The sequence below is a fragment of the Ovis canadensis genome, chromosome 1 (assembly GCF_042477335.2).
Source record: "Ovis canadensis isolate MfBH-ARS-UI-01 breed Bighorn chromosome 1, ARS-UI_OviCan_v2, whole genome shotgun sequence".
Taxonomy (NCBI): domain Eukaryota; kingdom Metazoa; phylum Chordata; class Mammalia; order Artiodactyla; family Bovidae; genus Ovis; species Ovis canadensis.
Window position 1 is genome coordinate 191278563 of NC_091245.1, and position 22458 is coordinate 191301020.

Genomic DNA, 22458 nt, shown 5'->3' on the forward strand with positions numbered 1-22458 from the left:
CCTCCTCCAGGCCTGAGGCCAGTGGCCTGAGACATAACAGGAACCAGCCTCTCCTTTCTCTGGGACATGGGAAACGGCTGCGCTGCTGAGGGTCAGTACGGCACAGCAGCGCCGGAGTCACCCTCGGGGTTTGAATGCAGCTCTGTCTTCATTCACTACTTCTTAGCTTCTGTGCCTCAGCTTCCTCCTCTGAAAATGCGCATGATAACGGCACTGGATCACAAGGTTGCCATGAGATATTCTTAGGAAAACACCCTGTTGGAGTAGCCTTGCTGTCATTAAGACTGCAGAAGTTCATTTCTAACTTTATAAAACATTACTCCTGCCCTCTCTTCCATCCTCCTGCTGCTGCTGCGTAGTTTTTCAGTCGTGTCTGACTCTGTGAGACCCCATGGACTGTAGTCCGCCAGGCTCCTTTGTCCATGGGATTCCCCAGGCAAGAATATTGGAGTGGGTTGCCATGCCCTCCTCCAGAGGATCTTCCTGACCCAGGGATCAAACCTGGGTATCGTGCATCGCAGGCAGATTCTTTACCACTGAACTACCAGGGAAGCCCTCCAACCTCCTAGGACTGGTATAAAATGAGACAGAGAACTTCAGAGCAAATCACAGTAGCAAATCACAGTCATCTTTGAGGGCCGGAAAATGAGCCAAAGATACAAACTAGGAGCAGTCCCTTGGGCTGGCCACCTTCCTACTCAGACCAGTACAAGGCAGATCACAGCAGCCAGTATGTTCGCTAATGAGGCTCTTGAGTTTTGAGATTGTTGACAGTTGTTCATCTCTGCCCACAATGCAGGAGACACAGGAGTTGCAGGTTTGATCGCTGGGTCTGGAAGATACCCTGGAGGAGGAAATGGCAACCCACTCCAGTATTCTTGCCTGAAAAATCCCATGGACTGAGGAGCCTGGTGGTTTAAAGTCCATGGGGTTGCAAAAAGTCAGACACAACTGAGCAACTAAGCATGATTAAGCATGTCTGAACAAAATTCTGAACAAATTCTCCTATTTTTCAGATTTAGTCTCTGCAGGTAGCTGGTTTAGTGACAGATACAGATCTTCAGTAACCTTCATCTCCTCCAAGGCAATCTAATGAGTTTTAGAGTTCTCAAACAAACAAGGTCATGTATTTTGCTCTGCGAATTTGTAAGCTATGTGAATTCCAACTAATTCCTTAACTTCCAACACTATTTTGCTTGTTTTTTCCATTTGGAAAGTGGGGTTATATATCAGTCTCTCAGGGGTTTTGCAAGCACCAAATTAAGCAAACCCAGGTAATGTACTTGATTCCTACTTTCCTGCACCTCAGTTAGGTAGGAAGGCCAAAAAAAATTCCTGCAGATGACCAAAGCACATGGAGAAGAAAAAAAAAACATTCTGTCTGTGTATGTGTGTATATACATATATAAATACATACATATACACATACGCGTGCATACACGTACACCTAAACACACACATACCATACATGCCTTAGACATACATATTCATACCCTCCCCTCCAAATCCTGCTGCTTCTTCATTCCAGCCAGGAATGTACTGCCTGGAAGCCATTCATCCCCTGCAGCCCAAATCTGGGGCTGGAGTTCTCGCCTTGGAATGACTCGGGCTGTGACAGCCACTCCCTGCTGGTGACGATCACTCTGGAGGCCTCTTGTGATGGAACCACTTTCACCGGTTGTTCAACATGTTCTCTTAGAAAAACTGTTTGTTCTAAAAGATATATTGGTCTTTTTATAAATATTTCTGGTGTTGGCTAAGATGTTTATTACTCTGGACTCTCTTACAGGCAAGTGGTTCAAGTCCTCTAAGATTCAGCAAAAGAAGTAAAAAGGCCTAAAGAAGGATGAAAGACAGACTCCTTGCCTCCTTTAGAGGATATGCCTGGAAAACTTCTGATTGGACACGTTTAGGGTCCTGTAGTTTGAGACAACAAATATAGATACACTCTACTGACTGATATATTCCCCTCCTGCTTTAGTGAAGAGAAAACGTTGAGAAATGGCTATTTTGGAAGAGGTACTATTAATCCCCCAACCTGCTCCAACTGTCTCTTGGCTGAAAAAGAAAAAGACAGGCACCAGTCATATGTCATGGCCTGAAGCACAAGAGAAGATGTAAAACTGGAGAGAGTATCTTTAATTCCAAGTGAAACCTCAATGCTTTCAAGGAATCTGATGCCAAATTAAGGAGTTCGGAACAGAGGCAAGTCTAAAGTCATGGGAGATTGGAATCCCCCACCCCCACGACTGCCCTTAGAGCCACAGGCTGTGCCTGATGCCTTCTGTTCTTTCCAACCTACAGAGTGCACACAGAAGCTGGACAAGCTGGGGATGACGCAGATAAACTCAGTCTGGGAGGGAGGCCTGAGCACAGCCTGGCAAAGGCCAGGTGGGCTCTGTGACTGGGGCCCCGAGCTCCATGCTTCTGTGGAATTCTCTCATAACTCCCTGGACACTGGCCTAGCCGAATGGAAATGCTGAGTCTAAGGGAAGGGTCTTCGGTAGCAATAGCTCCAGGATTAGAAAATGTTCAGTAAATGTTCTCACTCCTGGGACATCAAAGGATCTCATCTCTAATGCTTCTCTATGCTGACAATCTCTATGCACCTGTGCATTTGAAGATGGTCTTTGACTGGATCTAAGCCCACCTTGACCTCCCTTTACACGCACCTGCAGCTTTTAAACTTTGGCAGGGCTGCAAGGGCCTCCAGGTTGTGCACCTGGGTAATCCCAGCCCTCTGGGGTTAGGCAAGGTGCCGCGCTTACCAAGAACACCCAGCTGGCCAGTGGCAGAGCCAAAAGGAGATTCAAAATGTCTCCAAACCCTCATTCAAGGGGCCTGTTATTTTCTAGGCTATCAGGCCACATAAGATCAAGAAAGCATCTTGCTCAAGCCCAAGCCAAGTGTTATGAAGTGAAATCACCTGTCCTTAAAAATCGTGAGCGTTCCCAGCTCAGATAGCCCTGGGGGGTTACTGGGTACCTGGGATTCTCTCTGCTGTGCTCGTCTCCTTTAAAGATCTGCAGAGTGGCCTGTTTGTCTTGTGCTGGACTAGTCACATGAAGGACTTCATCAGGGGCAAGCTGCGCTCTCCTACCCGAGCGGGCCTCCCTCACCCTTCCCCGGCTGAGGCTGGAGACCCAGGCATTGGCAGCAGCCCTCTGAGCATCATACGTCCCTGCACTGCCCTTTGTTGTTGTTGTTCAGTTGCTAAGTCGTGTTGGACTCTTTGCGACCCCTGAAGTGTAGCCCGCCAGGCTTCCCTGTTCTCCACTGTCCTTTAACATATAATAATAAGCCTTCAAAATAGCTAAACATCACTCTTTTAAAGTAACTGAGGCAAAGGCTAATTTTTCTCATCATTTTAAAAACTGTGTGCTGTGTGCTCACTCAGTCGTGTCCGACTCTTTGTGACCCCGTGGACTGGAGCGCGCCAGGTTCCTCTGCCCATAGGATTTCCCAAGCAAAATTACTGGAGTGGGTTGCAATTTCCTCTTCCAGGGGATCTTCCCAACCCAGGGATCAAACCCACGTCTCTTGGGTCTCCTGAACTGGCAGGCAGATTCTTTACCGCTGAGCCACCTGGGAAGCCCTTTTTTTAAAAAAAAGGAGTCATAAAGTTAATGGTAAACTTCTCTTCTTGTATGTTCTTTAAAGTACTCCTTTCTTTTCAGATAGTTTATGATTTTTAATTCTAGGAGTCATAAACTACCCGAAAAGAACGGGGTATTTTAAAGAACATACAGAAGAGAAGTTCACTGCTAACTAGGAGAAGTTGTGCTCAATTGGCCTTATTTAGTGGGCTTACAAATGGATGCATCCAGAGTGCTTGAAACAGTCCAGAGTAGGCCAAACAATCTCTGTTTCATCTCATTTACATTTTAGACCTACTTAATCAACCCTGATCAGATAATACACAGATGTCCCTAGAGACGGGCAGGTAAATCTGGGCTTAATCCAGGTTTACTTTGGACGGAGTCTAAATCCACAGGCTCTGAATGAATGTGGATTTGCTGTGTCCATCAATGCAAGTTCTCATTTTATTGAGCAATTCTATTCTTAGCTCTCCGAGAGGGAGGCAGACAGAAAGCCCTTCCCCTCCATTCCATTCCCCTTCCAGCACGGCATTTAACATGCTGCTCCTGCCAGCTGGCGGGCAGCCACACCAATGGCCCTGTCAGCACTGGCCGAGGAGAATGAGAAACTAAACCATAAAAGGCCACAACTGCAGGCTGGGCGGCGGTGATGGGGGAGGGGAGCTGGTGGCACTGTGCGGAGCGTGAGGGCCGGGGGCACTGGCTGCAGAAGGGCAGTTCCAAGGAGTTGACCCTGAAGTTCCCCCAGCGAGGGCAGATGAGAGAGAACACCAAGGAAAACTGGACACCGCTGCCTGCTTATGGGTGGGGCATGGGGCCAAACTGATACTTCAGGTACAGATTTAAGGGTAAAGATGAACTGGATCACCAGTACCACCCCCCCGGAGTGTTCCTGACTCCAGGAGAAACGGGTTAGAAGAAGCAATGGAGTCACCAAAGAGATAGCGAGGGGGGACAAGGGTCCCTGCTGTCTTTTACAGATGAGAAACTGTTCCCTGAGACCTTGTCCCACTGGCATTCCCAGGGAGAAAAACTCCTGCCCTAAGGAAACCAAGGGCTTCTCCAGTGGTTCAGCAGTAAAGAATCTGCCTGCAATGCAAGAGATGTGGGTTCGATCTCTGGGTCAGGAAGATCCCCTGGAGGAGGGCATGGCAACCCACTCCAGTATTCTTGCCTGGAGAATCCTGTGGACAGAGAAGCCTGATGGGCTACAGTCCCATGGGATCATAAGGAGTCAGACACGACTGAGTGGCTGAGCACGCACACATGCACGCACAAGGAAACTAAACACAACAGGATCAAATCAACGAATGCCAGGAGAGAGCCTTTCGTGTGCACCACGCGTGAAGGCCCACGAGTGCACTGGGACCACCTGGGCAGGGACCGCCCGCTGTCCATCTGCTGCTCCTTCAAGGTCCTGAATGCCTGCCACGTGAGGGGACGGCGGGCTGAACACGACAGACAGCAGGAAGGCAGTTAGGAAGCTTGCTTGATATTTCAAGAGAGAGTAGACCCGAGCATGAAAAGCACAGCGATTGAGGTGGAGAGGGAACAGTGAGTCTGGAGACAGACTCTGAACTCAGTCCTATGATGCAGAAGACAAGAAAAGGGGAGCGGGCTAGGGGTTACGAGGGCACAGTGGCCTCAGAAGGGCAGTCCCCACAGACGGACGGGGCCTGGGGGCCAGGCTGCAGGGAGCTAAATAGCATTGCCAGTGAGCTGGAGAAGCAGACTCAGAGTAGAGACTGGCTCTCTCAGAGGGTTTGGCTGTGGAGAAAGAGCAGGAGAAAGACACTAGGGTGGCCAGAGTGAGACGAGATACTGCAAGAGTTGTGCCTGTGAACATGGGGGAAATGGAGAAAAAGAGAAGTTGCAAAAAAGAAGGGTTGGGGACTTAAGGGGTTTGGGGGCTTGTAGCCCTCAGGAGCCTGGAGTCTGAGGAGAAAGGTGGGCAACACCCAGAGCCTGGAGAGTGGAGTCAACATGGGGACAGAGAGATGCCTGCAGGTGTGGGGCCACTAAGCTGAGCAAGTTCATGCCTCATGCCTCCTATGTCTTGGAGAGGCCGGAGGCCAAGGCCTGCAGGGTAAAGGGTCTCGAGGAATGGCTGTCACAGGAAGTGGGAGACAGCGCTGGCCAGTACTAATGCCTCCGCTGAGCCTGGATATTGACAGAGCCCAGGGCTGAGGCTGTGAGTTGACGTCACCTCCCTGCTGCACCACGGGCTCAGGCAGAGTGGCAGTGAAGTTGAACAGCAGCACTGATTCCAGGTGAGGGTCTGCCAGGGGACTGGGAGGGGACAGGACCAGGGGGAGAGGGTGTCACAGGGGCCAGCAAGGGAGAGCTGTGGTGGTGGAACTCGGGGTCTCCAAAGGCTAGAGGGGGAGGCCTGAGGAGATTCACAGAAAAAGGAAAACACTGTATGTGCAAGATCTGGGATTCTCAACAAGCAGGAAGGGCAGCCACAGTGTGAGAACAGGAAGAGAAAGGCCATGGGCAGAGGGAACACATGTGCTGGGGAGTACCCTAAAGGTGAGGCCTGGAAGCCCGCCATCCTGCCTCCTGCACGCCCATCCCCAGACTCACCTACTACGGTGAGGTTGACCTGGGCCTGCCTGCTGCCCAGTTTGTTCTCCACCAGCAGGGTGTAGCAGCCGCAGTGCTCCTGGCACGCCGCTCGGATGGTGAGCTTGCTGCCCTGCTCACTGTTCTCCACCTTGATGTGCTCGCTGTCCTGGATCTGGGGGCAGAGAGTGGGGCAGGCGCTGGAGACTTGAGCCAGAAAGGAAGGGGGCTCCAAGCCACGCCCCACACCCCCTAAGAGATGCAGGTGGATAGTGGTGTGGGGCTGGTCTTGTCTGCACTCTGGGCTTCCCACTCAGGGCCCCTTCTCCTGAATCCAGAGCCAAGCTGCTCTGACAGGGCCCAGATCTGGGCAGGCAGGGAGAGTGCTGAGCCGGGTCTGGGGGTTGGGAGTAAGCTATGCCTTCACTCGCTGCCCTAGACTGGAAACGAGGAACATCCCAGCCTGCTCCACTGCTCTGGGATGGGAGGGTGGGAGAACACATTTGATCAAAGTCATGTACAAAGCCCACCCAGAAGGTTCTGACCTCCTCTGTGCTGTCAAATACCAGTACCGATCACATGTGGCTACTCAAATTTTAGTTGAATGGAAAATAACCCAAATGTCCATCAATGAATGAACAAAGAAAGAAAACATGGTACACCCAGACAATGGAATATTATTTGGCCATAAAAATGAATGGAGTACTGGTTCATGTATGGATATGCCCTGAAAATATTATGGTAAGTTAAAAAAAAAAAAACCCAGACACAAAAGAACACATATGATTCCATTTATGAGTAATGCCCAGAATAGGCAAATCGTTAGAGACAGAAGATAGGTTAGGGTCACCAGAGTCTGGGGGAAGGGAAGAAATGACTGCTATTGGATCTGGGCTTTCCTTTTGAGGTGATAAAAATGTTCTGGAATTAGAATATTGTTATAGTTGCACAACCTTGTGAATATATGTACACTTTAAAAGGGTGAATTTTCTGATGTGTGAATTCTATCTCTACAAAACTGTTACAACCATTTTAAACTAACTGAAATGTGAAATTCAGTTTCTCCATTGCAGTAGTCACATTTCACATGCTCAATAGCCACATGTAGTTAGTGGCTACCATACTGGATAAGAGATACAGAACAATTACATCACTACAGAAAGTTCTGTTGGATGGAGCTGGGACTTGGCTAAATGTCTCTGAAGAGGGTTGAGATTTGCATCTTACTTCAGACACCACTAACCCAGACAAAACCCAAGCAAACACGCTTTGGGAGAAGGCCTGCTTCTCTTCTTGTCTTTTGAGAACAACCCTTCCTTCCTCCCCAGTACTAGCCTCCCACCTCTGGGCCTTAGGACAGTTTGAATGGGTTGGGAATGGAGCAACAGAGCCTTCAAGAAGTCATCACACCTTCTGTGGAGTTCCTGACCCAGGGCCAGCCTGCCGCTTTGGGGTCTCTGCTGATCAGGCACGTGGGTACACATTGCCAGCTTATAAATCGTAGTTAGATTTCTGGGTCAGGAAGCCAAAATTCTGTTTAACATACAAGTTATCTACTCAAATACTCGGACACACTTTTATCTCTCCAGCACTCTGTTAAGTCTAAGTGGTTGCCACAGATAGGGCTCAGTAAGCTGGCACAGAATCACAGAAAGCTCAGGGGTCTGAGAGGTCATTCAGGTCACTGGTTTGATTTTCCTGACTCCGAGTAGAATTCTAGGCAGAAATATCAACATCAGGTGGGAGCCCCCATCAGGTGGGTGGTTTGTTCTATTGTTCTTCACACTCTATCACACAAATTGTCCAAAGCAGGCATTCTTGCCAGGTGCTGAAGAAAAGGTTATTAAGAGCTCAGTTTGGTGGGTGGGTGACGGTGGTGAAGGGCTCTCCCATGTCTAAGGCCCCCTGATGAACAGTGACGCTGCCTCCATCACGTTTCTCATCCCCTCTGGCCCAGAGTTGCTCGGAATTTGCGCAGGTTATTCTTGGGCCACTGCCCTCCGGGACTGACCTGCTTTCGGAACTTCATCCAGGTGCAGGTGATGGGCTGGGTGCCGGCCACCTTACCAAAGAGCTCCACAGACTCTCCTGCCCGCACCTTCTGGTCCTCAGGAAACTGGATGATCTGAGGCGGCATGGCTGGGGGAGGACAAGAGGGAGAGTGAGCTTGGGGAGGACGGAGCCTCAAACGCTGATACCATCTGACGCTTCCGGTCACATTGGTCTGTGACTCCTCTCTCACTTTCCGGAACCTTCAGGGTGAGACTGAGGGCAGTGACCTTTGCTCCACATACCTAGGCTGATGGGCCTGCCAGGTCTGTTGGCCTCTTGATCCTGATTCCAACAGAAGCGACCCATACAGTTTACACGGCATGGTTCTCTGTTGGTTGGTTGCTCTGGTGTTTGTGATTTCCCCTAAGTTTTTGAGTCTTATGTCTTAACTCCTGTCTTAACTATGCAGTGCCTCACCGTCTAACATCCAGGTCACTCTGGCTGACAGGCTCAAACTGGCTCACATCCTCAAATGTCTTTCCATGGAAAACAAACAGTGCTTCCTATGACAGGGACCTACAGAGCAGACCACGAGACCAGCACAAGTGGGCCATCTCCACAAGGGCAGACCAGAGGACAGAGGGGCGAGCAGGCTTTATGCCAGGAGAGGAGAAAAGGCAAGTAGTGGAAGAGGGTGGAGGGCCCAAACTTGCAGAAACTCAGGGAAAATTCAGCCTAACTCCTGCAGAGCTTGAATCTGGGCTGGGGGTGTGGTCTCCTGGGACCACATTCGCAGTGGTCAGTCTAGCAGAGCAAAAGGAAAACCCCTCACGCCAGATGACTGCCTTGTCCCTAAATGCTGCCATGACCAATTACCTGCCTTCGGAGGTGTCTTGGGGGCAGGTTTCTTTTTCACAGTTGCATCACCTGAAACAAAGACATTCACAGGTTATTTTCTCTGTTTTCACAAGGCTCCTAAGTCCTGGAAGGCTGCAGTCTGACCCTCTGGCCCCTCATCCAGACAGAGCCCTTGCTTGAGTATGCCTTTGGAGACCTTGCAGATTCACATGGACAACCTCACGAGCAAATGAATATCCCTTCTCAGGGGGCCTCCGGAGGGATCCCTGGAACCTCCTTAGAGATGAACACTTCAAAAATGCTTAAGCGTCCATTCTCCATTTCAGTGAGGAGAATCCCAAACTCACTAACTCTTCTCTTACCCTAACTTTCAGGAAACTCATAAAGGAAATTATGTCAGATAAACTGACTAAATTTAGTCCTTGGTGTGGATCCAAGGGTCTCAGGCTTCCTTTCTGTAACAGACTATGGATTGGCGGCTTTTATTTACTTTTTTAGTGTTTGTTGAATGGATCAGTGAATGAATGAACAAAGGAGTGAGCCAATCAACGGTCCCCTCCATTCCTAAGGCCACACTCTCCAAATAACTCACATAAGATAAATGACCCAAACAGGCCAGTTTTGCAGCACAAACTATTCATTGGTCTAAGTAGTAATATGGTGATTATGCAAAAATATTCCCAACTATCTTCATGGCTTGTTTTCATATTTCTTTCAGGTCTTTGTTCAAAAGTTATCTAACCTACTTATCCAAATGAAAACCTGCCTTCACACAAACATCTATATATGAATGTTTATAGTGGGTTTATTTGTGATGGTCCAAAACTAGAAGTTATCCAGCTGCCTTTCAACCGGAGAATGGATGGCTGTGGTACATCCACACAAGGAGATACCACTCACTCACCAACAGAAAGGAACAAACTTCTGGTACACACTACGTGATGAATCTCAGTGATTCATCCTTCTCTTCCACTAAGAGAAGACAAAGGCTATTACTGTATAATTCTGTTTGTAGGCCATTTTAGAAAAGGCAAAACTATAGGGACAGAGAAAAGGTGGGATGGGAAGGGCTGACTACTGAGGGGCACAGGGACATGTTTTAAGGTGTGGAGCCGTATCTTGGTCACGGTGGTAGTCACAGGACTATAAACATTTGTCATGGACTGTGCAAGAGAACGGGTGAATTTCATTGTGTGTAAATTATACCTTAATATGAAAAAGGGGAAAGCGTTGCTTAATCAATGAGATCCTCCTGAACCACTCTACATCAAATAGCTGTGGCTTTATAAGAGATTGTCCTTATTTTTAGGAAGAATATACTGACGTATACAGGTGTAGAGGATACCGTATGTGAAACTTACTTTCAAACTGCTCATAAAAAATAATGTGCACGTATGTATGTGCGTATATGCTTGTGAAGAGGCAGAAGGAAAGATAAGTGGAAAACAGACAAGGAGAGAGATTATATGATAGAGCAAGCATGATGAAACATCAGTGTTTGAAGATGTGAGTGAAGGGTACACGAGGATTACTTGTACCAAATAGTACAACTTTTCTCTAGTTCTGAAATTTCAAAATAAAAGTTAAATAGGAGGTTAAACAATGTTTTGTCCCATCAACATGATGTTGTTGAAATGAAGGAGAAAGAGAGAGCAGCGTCTGGTGAGGAGATGGCTGGAAGATGGGACCCAAAACGGACTGAACCTGAAAGATGACCCTTTTTAAAAAAATTTTTTCTTCATGGTAGCATATTTGTTGTTAACTGACATTTTTAGGCATAATCTTATTTATTTAGCTAGACTGTGTGGCATGCAGGACCTTAGTTCTCCTACCAGGGATCAATCCCTTGCCCCCTACAGTGGAAGCGGAGTCTTAGCCTTTGGACTGCCAGGGAAGTCCCTTGTGATGATCTGACCTGCAGAGAAGAGTCCTACTGATTAGGAACAGAGTGTCTCAGAGTAGAGAGCCATGTTTATGAGGTTTGGTGGAAGATCAGTAGGATGACGTTTGGTGGGAGGTGGCTAGAGCACAGGGCTGGTTTTAGAGAGCAGTGGCATGAAGATGGTGGGACAATTTAAGAAGAAAGAAAAATTCTGCCCCTCAGTCACACGCGTCACGTTTCAAGTGCTCATAGCCATACACAGTTAGTGGCTTCCATTGTGCAGATAGACAGCATTGCAATCAGCACAGAAAAGTTCTATTGGACAGTTCTAGTCTAGAATGAATGTGCGAGTTAGGTCTTTGTTCTGAGTAACAGGGAGTCCTGACTCAAACAAGGGTCCAGCTAGTCTAAAGGACCTCTGGAGGTCTTTCCAATTCCAGGGCATGAGAAAATCCAATTAGGAGGCTATTGCCATACTCTTAGAAGAAACTGACCCAGGTCTGGCCTTGGTAAAGGCTGCAGAAAATAAAATACAAATATGAGATGGAAGAAAATTTACAAGATTTTAAGGGCTAAACAAGAGACAGGAACAAAGATTCCTCAGGGATTTCTTGCTTGAATAAATGGGAAAATTTTTTATTGATGCAATATGGAATTTGGGAGTGAAAGATGAGGAGTTTGGTTTGGTCTAAGAGAATGTGGTTGATAAAAGGGTGTAACCAGTATATAGGCTAGAAGTCCAGGATCAGAATTCTAGAAAGAGTTGGTGGAAGCTGAAAGAGAAAGGTTACAGGATGAAACATGCAATCATTAATGGGAACTGTGAGGATGGGTCAGTTCTTTGGGGGAAAAGTACAGCGAAAGATGACAAAGGGTCAGGGTCTTATCTGAGGTGATGCCACCAGTAAGGAGCTGGGATGAAGCAGAAGGGCTATGGAGGGACTGTCCCTGAGACCCAGGACGGAGGAGGAAGGGCACCGAGAAGGTGCGACCACCACTGGGTGATGTGTGGGCAGAAGAGGCACCACCACCTCCAGTTTGAGAGGGCAGGACATGGGGTCAGAAGCTGCTCTAGAGGAGACTCTCAAGAAAACAAGTAGTGAGTCATCTAATCCACCAAGAATTCCCGAGATGAGAGGGACACAGAGAGACAGGGTGACAGAAGGGGAAATGTCAAGCTAAGGTTTCTTCCACAGTGACAGAGAAGAATCCAGAAGTGAAAGCAGAAGGCTAGGACTAGGTGAGAGGGAGAGCCCAGAGATGCTCATAGGCAAATGCCCCCGGGCACTCCCAGACCCCTCAGGAGTGGGCACCAGAGGGGGTACAGAGCCCTCGGGACAGGCTGAGCCGTGAAGCCCCTGCCCACCTGCACCCAGGGCAGATGGGAAGGGAGAGGGCCCGACTGGAAGAGAGCGGCCCTTCTGGGAAGGAAAAGGGGGTTCCTCCCAGAGCCGGGACCTGATCTCCTGGGAGCAGGAGAGTGTGGAGGGCTGCTGTTATGGGCTGAGCTGCGCCCACCCCTCCCAATTCATACACTGAAGCTCTAACCCAGTACCTCAGAATACGACTATATTTGGAAACAGGAACTTTAAAGAGGTGATTAAATTAAAAGGAGGCTGCTAGGGTGGACCTTAATCCAAACTGACCGGTGTCCTTATAAGAAGAGAAAATTTGGGCCCATGGAGAGACACCAGGAAGACAGGCACAGAGCAAAGGCCATGTGAGGACACGGCCAGAAGGCTGCCCCCTGCAGGCCGAGGGGATAGAGGCCTCAGGAGAAAGGAAACCTGCTGACTCCTGACCTCAGGCTTCTAGCCTCCAGAACTGTGGAGGCTGATGCTGAGGCTGCCCAGTCAGTGCACACTGGTGGAACTGGGGAGAAGCTCTGGCGGCAGGGTGCCCGCCTCTGGAGCTGTGGGTGAGGAGTTAATAAAGAGGCAAAGATGACATACAGTAAAAGCGATGACTCCAAAGTTCCCCCTATACTATCTTGGGGTCTGTGGGTAAACTTACATGGCTGGAAGCAGAGCCTGAACTAATATCTATCTTTCTGTGTTATAATTAAATATGGTTGAAGGCCAAAGTTTTCTGGTTGTTCAATAAATTTGGAGCATCTCCTGTTTGAATTCATTAGCATCTGAAACTGATCTGGTTCCCATCAGTCACAGCTGTTTTAAACATTAACAATGTTCTGTATCCTATTCTCTATATATTTTAGAGGCCCATCTGCTGAAATCCATTAATTGTGTTCTGGGCTTAGGAGAACATGATTAATGGACTAGAAAGCAGAGTTACTGGATTCTAACACCTGATTTCTTGTAGAGAGCTGGACTCAGCAAGCTGAGTTTCTAATCCATGATGTCATCATCCTTTTTCCATTGGGTTCTTACCCCAACCAAACACAAGCAGGGCACGTCACATTGTTTCCATTTCATGAAAAAGGAGATGGGTTTGAATAAAAGTCAGATGACTTGCTGGGTTCATAAAACGACATGTGGCTGAATTAGAAACAGGGCTTAAGCCTTCTGTTGCCCAGTGTGTGGCTGCTTTTCTCCCTTTGTCTCCTGACTCCCTTGGACACTCTCCCCACCCTCTCTGTCCCTCTGCAGAAATGCAATGGGCATAGGCTCTGGCCCTGGACTTGGGTTCAAATACTGCCCTGTTACTCCCTAAGGGGTGTAACTTAAAGCTTGCTATGTAACCTCTTGGAGCTTTAGGGTCCCCATTCAAAGAATATGGGGAGAATAAAGAAAATTTGAAGCTCTGTTGTAAAGTTCAGTTCAGTTCAGTTCAGTCGCTCAGTCATGTCTGACTCTTTGCAACCCCATGAACTGCAGCACGCCAGGCCTCCCTGTCCATCACCAATGGCCAGAGTTCATCCAAACCCATGTCCATTGTGTCAATGAAGATATAGCATAAAGTACACGTTCTGACACCAGTCCTCCCCTCCCCTCCCCAGCTCCTCCCCCCAACCCATTCTTTCTTCCCCAAACAGATCCCCAAAGGACTTCTCTGTACTTTCCTTCATCTGTTCAGTCCCTGCACTGCTGGCCAGGTCAGCTTTACACCTATATGAGCTCTCTCCTGCTGTGCCTGGAGCTCCCTCCCCAATTCAGGGCCTCAGTACAGGTAAAATTCTCACTGGTCCAGATGCCCAAACTCTCAGTACCTCTTGGGTCACTAACCAGTTTCTTTCCCTCTGGATGCTTCCTTCTTATTATCTTACTATTGCTGTCAGCCTTTTGTCCCCCACCTCCTACTCCAACATCCTAAACTTTCTGCATTAGCCATTGTAAGAGAGGAGTTTCACAGAAACAGAAAAAGATGTAACTATCCTTGCAAACCCCATGGTGGCTTCTGGCCACAGGGCCTGTAAGGAGAGCAGAGCATCCTCTTTCTCCTTGCCCAGGGTCTGTCCCTCTCCCATACAGCCAGTCCCAGGCAGTATATGCCTCCTGGTACAGCACTGCCCCCAAAACTCTCAAACTCCCCAAACTACCCTAAGCTCCTCTCTTTATCCCTCTGCTGTCCTCATTTTCCCTGGAGCCCAGACCTCTCTCCTGAGCCCACCCATACATCCCACTGCCTGACACCATCTCCCCAGGCACATACCGTAAACCCAACATCTGAAACCAAATGCAGCTCTTCTCCCCACACTGCTGCTCATCTCCATTTCTCCCAGGCCCCCCACCCACCACCCCTTCCCATTTCCAGTCACTGACTGACATCTTTCAATTCCATCAACAAAATAACTTCCTTGGTTCCTCTTTCCACATCCCCACTGTTACCATTCTAGCCCTAACTGTACCACCTCCTACACCTGTGGTCCCCTGTGCCCACCCTAGTACATCCATCACTCTGTAGCCAAAGTGATCTTTGTCAAAAGGAAATCTGATGTCACTCCACTGTTTACACTTTCCCAGTGGCTGCCCATTGCCTCTTAGGATCAAGTCCAACTCATCAGACAAGGGTTTCCGCGATTTGTCCTCAGCTTTCATCTCCAGCCTTCTAACTCTTGGGGAACACCCTCACTCATGCCTTTTATGCTCAATGGCAGTGGTTCTCAAAATTTAGCATGCCTGATAATCATCCAGGAGGATTACTAAAAACGCAGATTCCCGACCTTCCCTGGGGTGTGGATGCTGCTGACCCCTGTGCCTTCTGGGGACACTGCTTTGTGTATCTCACTGAAAGCCTTCCAGTTTCTACAATGCCAGGCTTTTGCTGTCAGCTCTTTGCTGACTCATTCACACATCACTGCTGCCAGTGGGTCCCATACGCCTCTGAGGTGGTTTCATCAGCAGCTATCACAAGGCATGGCAACTGCGGAAACCTGCCCCCAGCGCGCATTTACCCTGCAAGTTTCCTGAGGACAGGCACAGGGCCATCATGTTCATCTTCTGTATCCCCAGTGCCTTGCTCAGTACCGGGAACAGGCTAGAAAATACCTTTTAAAGGAATGAGTGGAATCCCCGGGGAACTCTGCTAACACGGTATTTCCTGAGAACACTTCATCACAGCCCTGGGCTCTGATGCTCAGAGATGAAGCCTGTTGGCTTGGATCCCGTGCAACTTTCCATGAAAAGAAGGCCCCTAGCTCTGTCACCAATTTAGATCAAAGTGGCCAGGTGCTGAGCCTTCCACCCCAGACAGGAGACTGAGTCTGGAAAAAGTGAAGCAGCCCAATAAAAACATCAAAATCAAAACACTGAATTTAGAAGCCACCTGGGAAACCTGGAGCTGGGCTGGAAAGACTGGCTTCCAATCATGTGGGTAAGGCATCTTTTGCTTTTGCGCCAGCCTGCCCACACCCAGCTAGTCCTGGCCTCATGGACCTTTCTTCTGCCCTGGGAGGGAGGAGGTCAGCACCCCACAGGAGTTTCCATGCTGCTCAATCTGAAGACACATGAGTCTGTCTCTCCAGTGAATCCATAGAGCAGAAAGATCAGAGTCAGCCATTGGGAGATATTTGCAGAGCCCGAAGGTGGGTCTTACAGCTTCCAAAGGGTCTGAGATAATGAGGAGCTGGAGGAAACTGGGGAGGTAGCATCAGTAGCCTTGGGTCCAGGGAGGTCCCTGGATCTCTGCGTCTCTGGGGACATTTTCCTTTTTAGGTAGCTAGCTAAAAAATAGATATCGAACCCTCCATAATTCCCCAAATAAGCATTCACTTTCTGCCGCAAGCTCCTGAAGGGGACATGGATTGGGTGACATGTGAAGGGAGCACCCACCTTGCAGGCTGTGTCACAGCAGGGGGTGGCGGTGAGGATCTGAGGATGGGGCTAAATCTCACTGTCCTGCACTGGGGCAGGCTCAGGGCTCCAGGGGGCTTTCAACAGCACCCTCGACGCTGCCCCCCTCCACCCCAACCCCCAACCCCACACACATCAGGCTCTTTCCAGCCCCTCCTTACAAAGTTGTGGAAAAACATTGGTCATTTTCCCAGAATGAACATCTCTGGGCAAATTTCCTGTACACATTCCCTCACAGCAAAGGCCGTCACATAAGATTCCAGAGGAACACTGATCCTCTTGTTACTGCAAATACCCAGCCCCGGGCCGCCAGGACACAGAACATTGGGACAGTTGTGAAAGAGGCAGCCCACATGGCCGGGACAGCAGCGCCAGCGTTGTCTGACTGGTACCCTCCAGGGCATCCCTGGGAGGACCCACCCTGCCATGGAACTGGCTCGTGGGAGACGACGGCAGAGCAGGGAAGTAGATGGACCCAGCAGCCCAGGCGTGGAAGCACAGGCCCACACGCACAGTGTGCTGGAGGGCAGCGTGAGCACCAAGGCCAATACTTTGGTTGGGAGTAACCAGGAGTTGGCTCAGCTTTCAAAGACATTCATGGAAATAACCCCGCTTCTCTCCCAGGGTCCCACAACTTTCCCTGTCGAGCAAGTCTCAATGCCAAGTCTTAACCTCTCCAGCATTTCCTTCCAGCCCTTTGACTCCTGGAGAGCATACTGAAAAGAAAGATGGGATCCTGGAGAAACCCTTCAAGATAATTGGACACTGCTTTTGATACCCAAAGATGCTTTCAAGGTGACTGACTTTTGGTTTCAGAGAGAGACATATTCAGGAGACCAAGGCAAAGACATCTAAGAGCATCATAATCTGGGACAGTAGTGAGAGAGGTCAAAGGGATGGGTAAAAGAGGTGAAGCTCAGGCCAAGACCAGGCATAGCACACAAGGGGTGTTCCACCTTCGCCATCTCCAGATCCCAGGAACACGGGAACTGATGAAGACACTTCGAAAGGGAAATGCTTACTATATCCCTACTTCAGACCAGCCACTGACATTTCAGAGAGGGACAGGCCTTGGTTCCTATTCCCTAATTGTACATGGCCCTATGGATGTTTCTGTCTTTTCTAAAAGATCATCAGCTTTACAGACTGATAGGAGGAATCCCTGGGCCTGCTATCACAGTGCCTCTCTGTATTTTTTTTTTTTCTTTTTGGCCACACTACGTAGCAAGTGGGATCCTAGACCAGGGATCCTGGTTCCTAGACCAGGAATTGAACGAACCCCCTGTGTTGGAAGCTCAGAGTGTTAATCACTGGATCCTGCCTCTTTATTTTTCTCAAGCCATTCCTTAAGCCCCAGCAATGTCTCTTTCACACAAAACTCATCAGATCCCCTCCAGCTGGAACACCCTAAACCTGAACTCCATGCATACAGCCTCCCTCCTGTATGGATATCTCTGCTGCTGTGTGTTCACACTTGCTGGAGCTTCCACCTTCCACACACCAGATGATGTGAAGGGCTTTAGCCAACCCTGCATCACTCCAAAGAAAAGCATTCTACTGAATGGCCTGATGTCAGAGCTAGAAAAGGCCTGGGGTCAGTTGGAGAAAGTCCCCACTTGACACTGTAGAAGGAGGAGGGGATTTGACCAAGGTCAAGGCCACATTCAACCAGAGGCAGAACCAAGAACCTTCATTCCCTGCTCTCCACCCCAAGGGCTGTCTGGCGGTACCTCGTGTCTGAGTGCTGGCCCAGCATGGGGAACACACAGTAAAGGGGCATCTGGGGGTCTGACAAGGAAGGGTGCTGCAGCCCCCCACGTCCCCACACCCCCACAGGTGGAAGATGCTTTTCCCCCAGCCCGCATTCCTCCCTGTTCCTTCTTCAGAGGTGGGAGACGACCCACTCTGGGCTGGAGATGTGCATAAAGTTTTCCAGGAGTGCAGACACTACATTTCCATCAAGAGGGGGGAAAGCAGCCAGAAAGAATGGACAATTGACAAAAGTCAAATGTGGGACTGTGGGTTAGACAGTATCAGGTCAATGTTAGATGTCCTGATTTTAAGAACTGCGTTGCGGTTATATTCTTAGAAGATACACAATAAGACATTTAGAGGTCAAGGGCATGATATCTATTTGTAAGCAGTATATATATTTGTCTCTATATAAAAGTGAAAGTCGCTCAGTCTTGTCTGACTCTGCGACCCCATGGACTATACAGGGGGAATTCTTCAGGCCAGAATACTGGAGTGGGTAGCCATTCCCTTCTCCAGGGGATCTTCCTAACCCAGGGATCGAACCCAGGTCTCCCACATTGCAGGCAGATTCTTTACTAGCTAAACCACAAGGGAAATCCATCTCTATATGGTCAATGGTGAATATGTATGGCTAGATATAGCATATATATGGTATTATAAATATAGACATGAATATTTGATGAATGGTGTATATATATGAGTTTATACCTAATGACAAAACAATAGGACAAAATGCAAACAATAGATGAATCTAAGTAAATGGTGTACAAGAGTTTCTTATACTATTTTTGCACCTTTTCTGTAAATGTGAAATTATATCAGAATAAAGTTATTAAAAAATTCCCATTGAGAGGCATGCAGCAAAGACCCTGACAGGTCTCAAGAACCAGGAAAGCGTACCAGTGTCACCTTTTTCTCCCCGCAGCTCTGATGGCAGTCAGACCTGTGTCCCCCTGGAGGACGGTGCCTCCGCTGTGTGGACAGCACAAGGCTGGCCCTGAGACTGTGGAAGGTGCAGACTGGTATGGGGGGGAGCATGGGTCAGGCTGCCTCACAGTGCCCACATCTTACCAGCTGCCAGACTCTGGGCAGCTCAGTTTAGCTCTCTAAGACTCAGTTCAGCTCATCTGTAAAATGGGAACAACTAATCGTAGCCCAGTGGAATAAGACTTGCCCGAAGCAACACAGACTGTCTAAGATGATGCCTGCTACATAGGTGCTCAGGAAAAAGCTTGTTTTGTGTGATGGGAGGATGACTGAATCAGAGGCCCTTGTGATCTTCTGTAATACTTGCGCGTTTCTCCCTCGAGTCTTTCCTCAATAAGAGGAATGTTATTCTTCAGCAACCAAACCACATTTCTCTCCTCCTTTGTAACCTGGCTCACCATCTCCCTCATTCAGAAATCTTCCCACACTTCCCAAATCTGACCCCCTCCTCACTTCTGAACTTGTGAGCTGGTTGTCCAGCAGGTTAACTTGTACTTTCACCAGTTTTCTCTCACCCAGCCCCTTGGGTTTGGACAAATCAGCTTGGCTTTTCCCTCATGTTCCCCAGACCGTGGCTGCAGCGGTGGCCCCAGGGGCTCTTAGGCAATGTGTGGACGAGGACCATCCACTCTCATACCTGACAGCTCTTCACAGGACCAAATATTCAAGCTGGGAAGGGGAGGCCACCAAACATGTATCTGGCCACCATCTGTTTGACAAGGAAACCACTCAGCTTTCCCTCGGCCACTGGAGGAAAGATGTACTTCCTGGTTACATTAGGTACTTCCCAGTCCCTGACAAAAATGAATACATATACACAGCCGGGCCACTCAACAACATGAGAATCTGGGCTTTCTCATGGAACCAGAAATGTCTAGGGCAGAGGATGGCAATGCTAACAGAATAAGACAAGTTGAAGAGGTGCACAGACTGCGTAATGCCACTTCTGTGGGAAAAAAATTCAACTGACATATTTGCATGTGTATATAAGAAAATTTATAAAGCAGTAATTGTGAATATATTTAAGGAGGTGAGTGGAATTAGGGGTAAGATGAAAGAGGGCTTTCATGTTGCACTGGGTAAACTTCTGTACTATCCAAAATATTTGAACAAGAAGACAGGCATATTTAATGTATGTAATTAAAAAATAATGCAAATTATCCCCCAAAGTGAGAAAAGAACTTGGGGTGCAGATCTGAAAGACATCCCCTTCATTTCCTATCTCCGGCATACCTTCTCAGGAGCCTCCTGGGAAGGAAGTCCCATGGTGGTGGGCAGGTACCCAGGGAACTTGCAGGTCTCTGAAGGAATCACCCTGCTAATGCTCTCAGCATCCCAGTGGGTGACGGCTGGGATAATGAGGGGGCAGGGGTCATGGGCCAGCAAGGAGATTCAGCGTGGCCATTACCATACATGGAGACACGCCCTTCCATCCTTCTGGGAGTAAGACATCTGTCTGTGACTCCAACTTGAAGGCTTTTCTACACAGAGTGAAATTTCCCTTCAGCAGACAAGTAGTGTCGGCTGGAGTTAATGCCATCACAGATGTGTGTGTCTGCTAGGGAGAGAAAGCACTTTCAGCCAGCCCTGCCCCTCCTGTTAAGCAGCACTGCCCGCTAAGCCCCATTCCCTGAGCCCTCTGCAGGGGGAAGAACCATGGGGTTCAGACTCTACCACAGAGCACCTTGCTCCCTCTGTAAAGGCGGGTGCTGGAATACCCTGAGGACCTGGGCCTGAGGAGCCCCCAGGTGGTTCCACATTTAATGGAGGCAGTAGAGAAGACCTGCTTCTGCTTTCTCAAGACCAGAGGTGCAAGAGCACCAGGCTTCCCTCTGGAGCAGCTGCTCTCCAGCCTGACTGGCTGCACCTTGGAATGGCCCAGGAGCTGAAACAAATACTGAAGCTGTCCACCACCAGAGGAGGTTCTGATCCAATGAGTCTGGGGTACAGCAGGCGGCAGCATTTTTAAATGGTCCCTAGGTGAATCTAATATGCAGCCAGGGTTGCAAGCCCCTTCCCTAGAAGTGCATGATGACAACTTGACCGGGGTTTTCTGAAGACTTCTCCAGAGCAACAAACCCACGAGGCTGCTCACTGTCTCCAGCTTCTGTCTCTTTCACAACTCTCCTCCCACCCCACCTCCCTTCCCTGGGGATCTCACTGGAATGGATGTACCAGGGCAGAGGACAGCAGACTGCTGACCTCCCAGCTGGAGCCCCAGGGATCCCTGCTTCTGCCCCCAGGAGGGAAGAACAGTCGCTCAGACCAGTTCACTGCCACTTGGTGCTCTTCTAAGAGCCCACATCTCTCCTGCTGATTTGCTCCCATAACTAAGAGCACAGGCCCAAGTCAGACGATAAAGTCACTAACCCGTTCTCACCAGGTTTTTTAAAAGAATTGTTTCTGCATTTCCAACAACTCATTAAATGCCCACTTTGGATACTCAGAGGCTCCAAGGTAGTTAGATATCCATGAGAAATTATCACTCCAGTTCGGTCGGCACAGCATACTGCAGGCTGAGAGGGCCCCCTGACAGCTGAGCTGGTATGTGCATGAGGAACCCAGGCTCCTCACCGGGGAGGGAAATATGTTGCTTTGATGAGATGCAAATAAAACTAAGTTCCAGAACACTGCCTTGTAATGGAAAAGTGGAGGCAGCCTGTGAATTACCCTCTCTCACCTCCCTTGTTAGCACGGGTATTCAGGAGTCTGTCTTGTCTTTTGCTCTTTAAAACACAGAAAGGGCGTGTTGGGGATGTCCAGGAAACCCCATACCTCCTGTTAACATTGGAGCTTTCAAGGCAAAGTTCTAACAAAATTAGATAATAGTTCATCAGTAGGGGAAGCCAGGGTTGCCTTATGATCTTTGTAGACTCTAAGCACTTTGCCTTTCAGGGCCCCTTCATTCATTAAAGAAAAAAAAAAAAAAAAAAAAAAAAAAATATATATATATATATATGTATATATGTAAGTTACATTTTATAACTGCATTGGTATAAAGATAAATATTAATATTAAAAATTAAAACATCTTCTTTGATCTAAAAGTTAATTTTTTTCCTAACTTTATAAGATATTGAAACATTGTTATGGGCCTGTAAAAGCCCCCCCATAAAGATGAGGGGGTCCTGGAAGAGGCTGAGATCCAAAAAGAGGGCGAAAGCCGTGCAGAGTCACAGAAAAAGCCCCATTCCTGCTCAGCTGTTTAGACCACAGCTGCAAGCTGATTCCAAAACATGTGGGTAAGGCCGTTCTACAAACAGGTCACGGCATCGGCATCCTGAAAAGTGCGCCCCTGAGTTGGCCCAGTCACCTTACAAAGTAGGAGGGAGGAGGAGACAGACATGTCACCGTGACACTGGGAAGGAGACAGCCTTCTGGCAGAAGTGGGTGCTGAGTACTACAGGGGCTCACAGGAGGGAAGAGCTCCTTTCAGCCAGAGCAAGGACAAACTCAGGGATGAGATGGCTTTTCCGTGGGAGTCTGTCTGAAGACAGAGATGCCCAAGCGAAGGCACGAGGGGAGGAGCACGGGGATGGCTGGAGCGGGCCGAGGAGCTCAGCTTGCCT

The 22458-nt window shown here is 48.7% G+C and overlaps 1 protein-coding gene across 7 annotated transcripts in view; it reads right to left on the reverse strand.

Annotated features, from left to right (window-relative positions):
• Positions 1-22458, reverse strand: part of MYLK (myosin light chain kinase) — a 280492-nt gene that overhangs the window by 43323 nt on the left and 214711 nt on the right. For all 7 annotated transcript variants that reach the window (XM_069555329.1, XM_069555313.1, XM_069555320.1 and 4 more), the window contains 3 exons: positions 9033-9083; positions 8176-8303; positions 6186-6339 (listed from right to left, as the gene is read on the reverse strand). In XM_069555329.1, coding sequence (XP_069411430.1) covers positions 6186-6339; positions 8176-8303; positions 9033-9083 — 333 coding nt within the window. The remainder of the gene's footprint in view (positions 1-6185; positions 6340-8175; positions 8304-9032; positions 9084-22458) is intronic.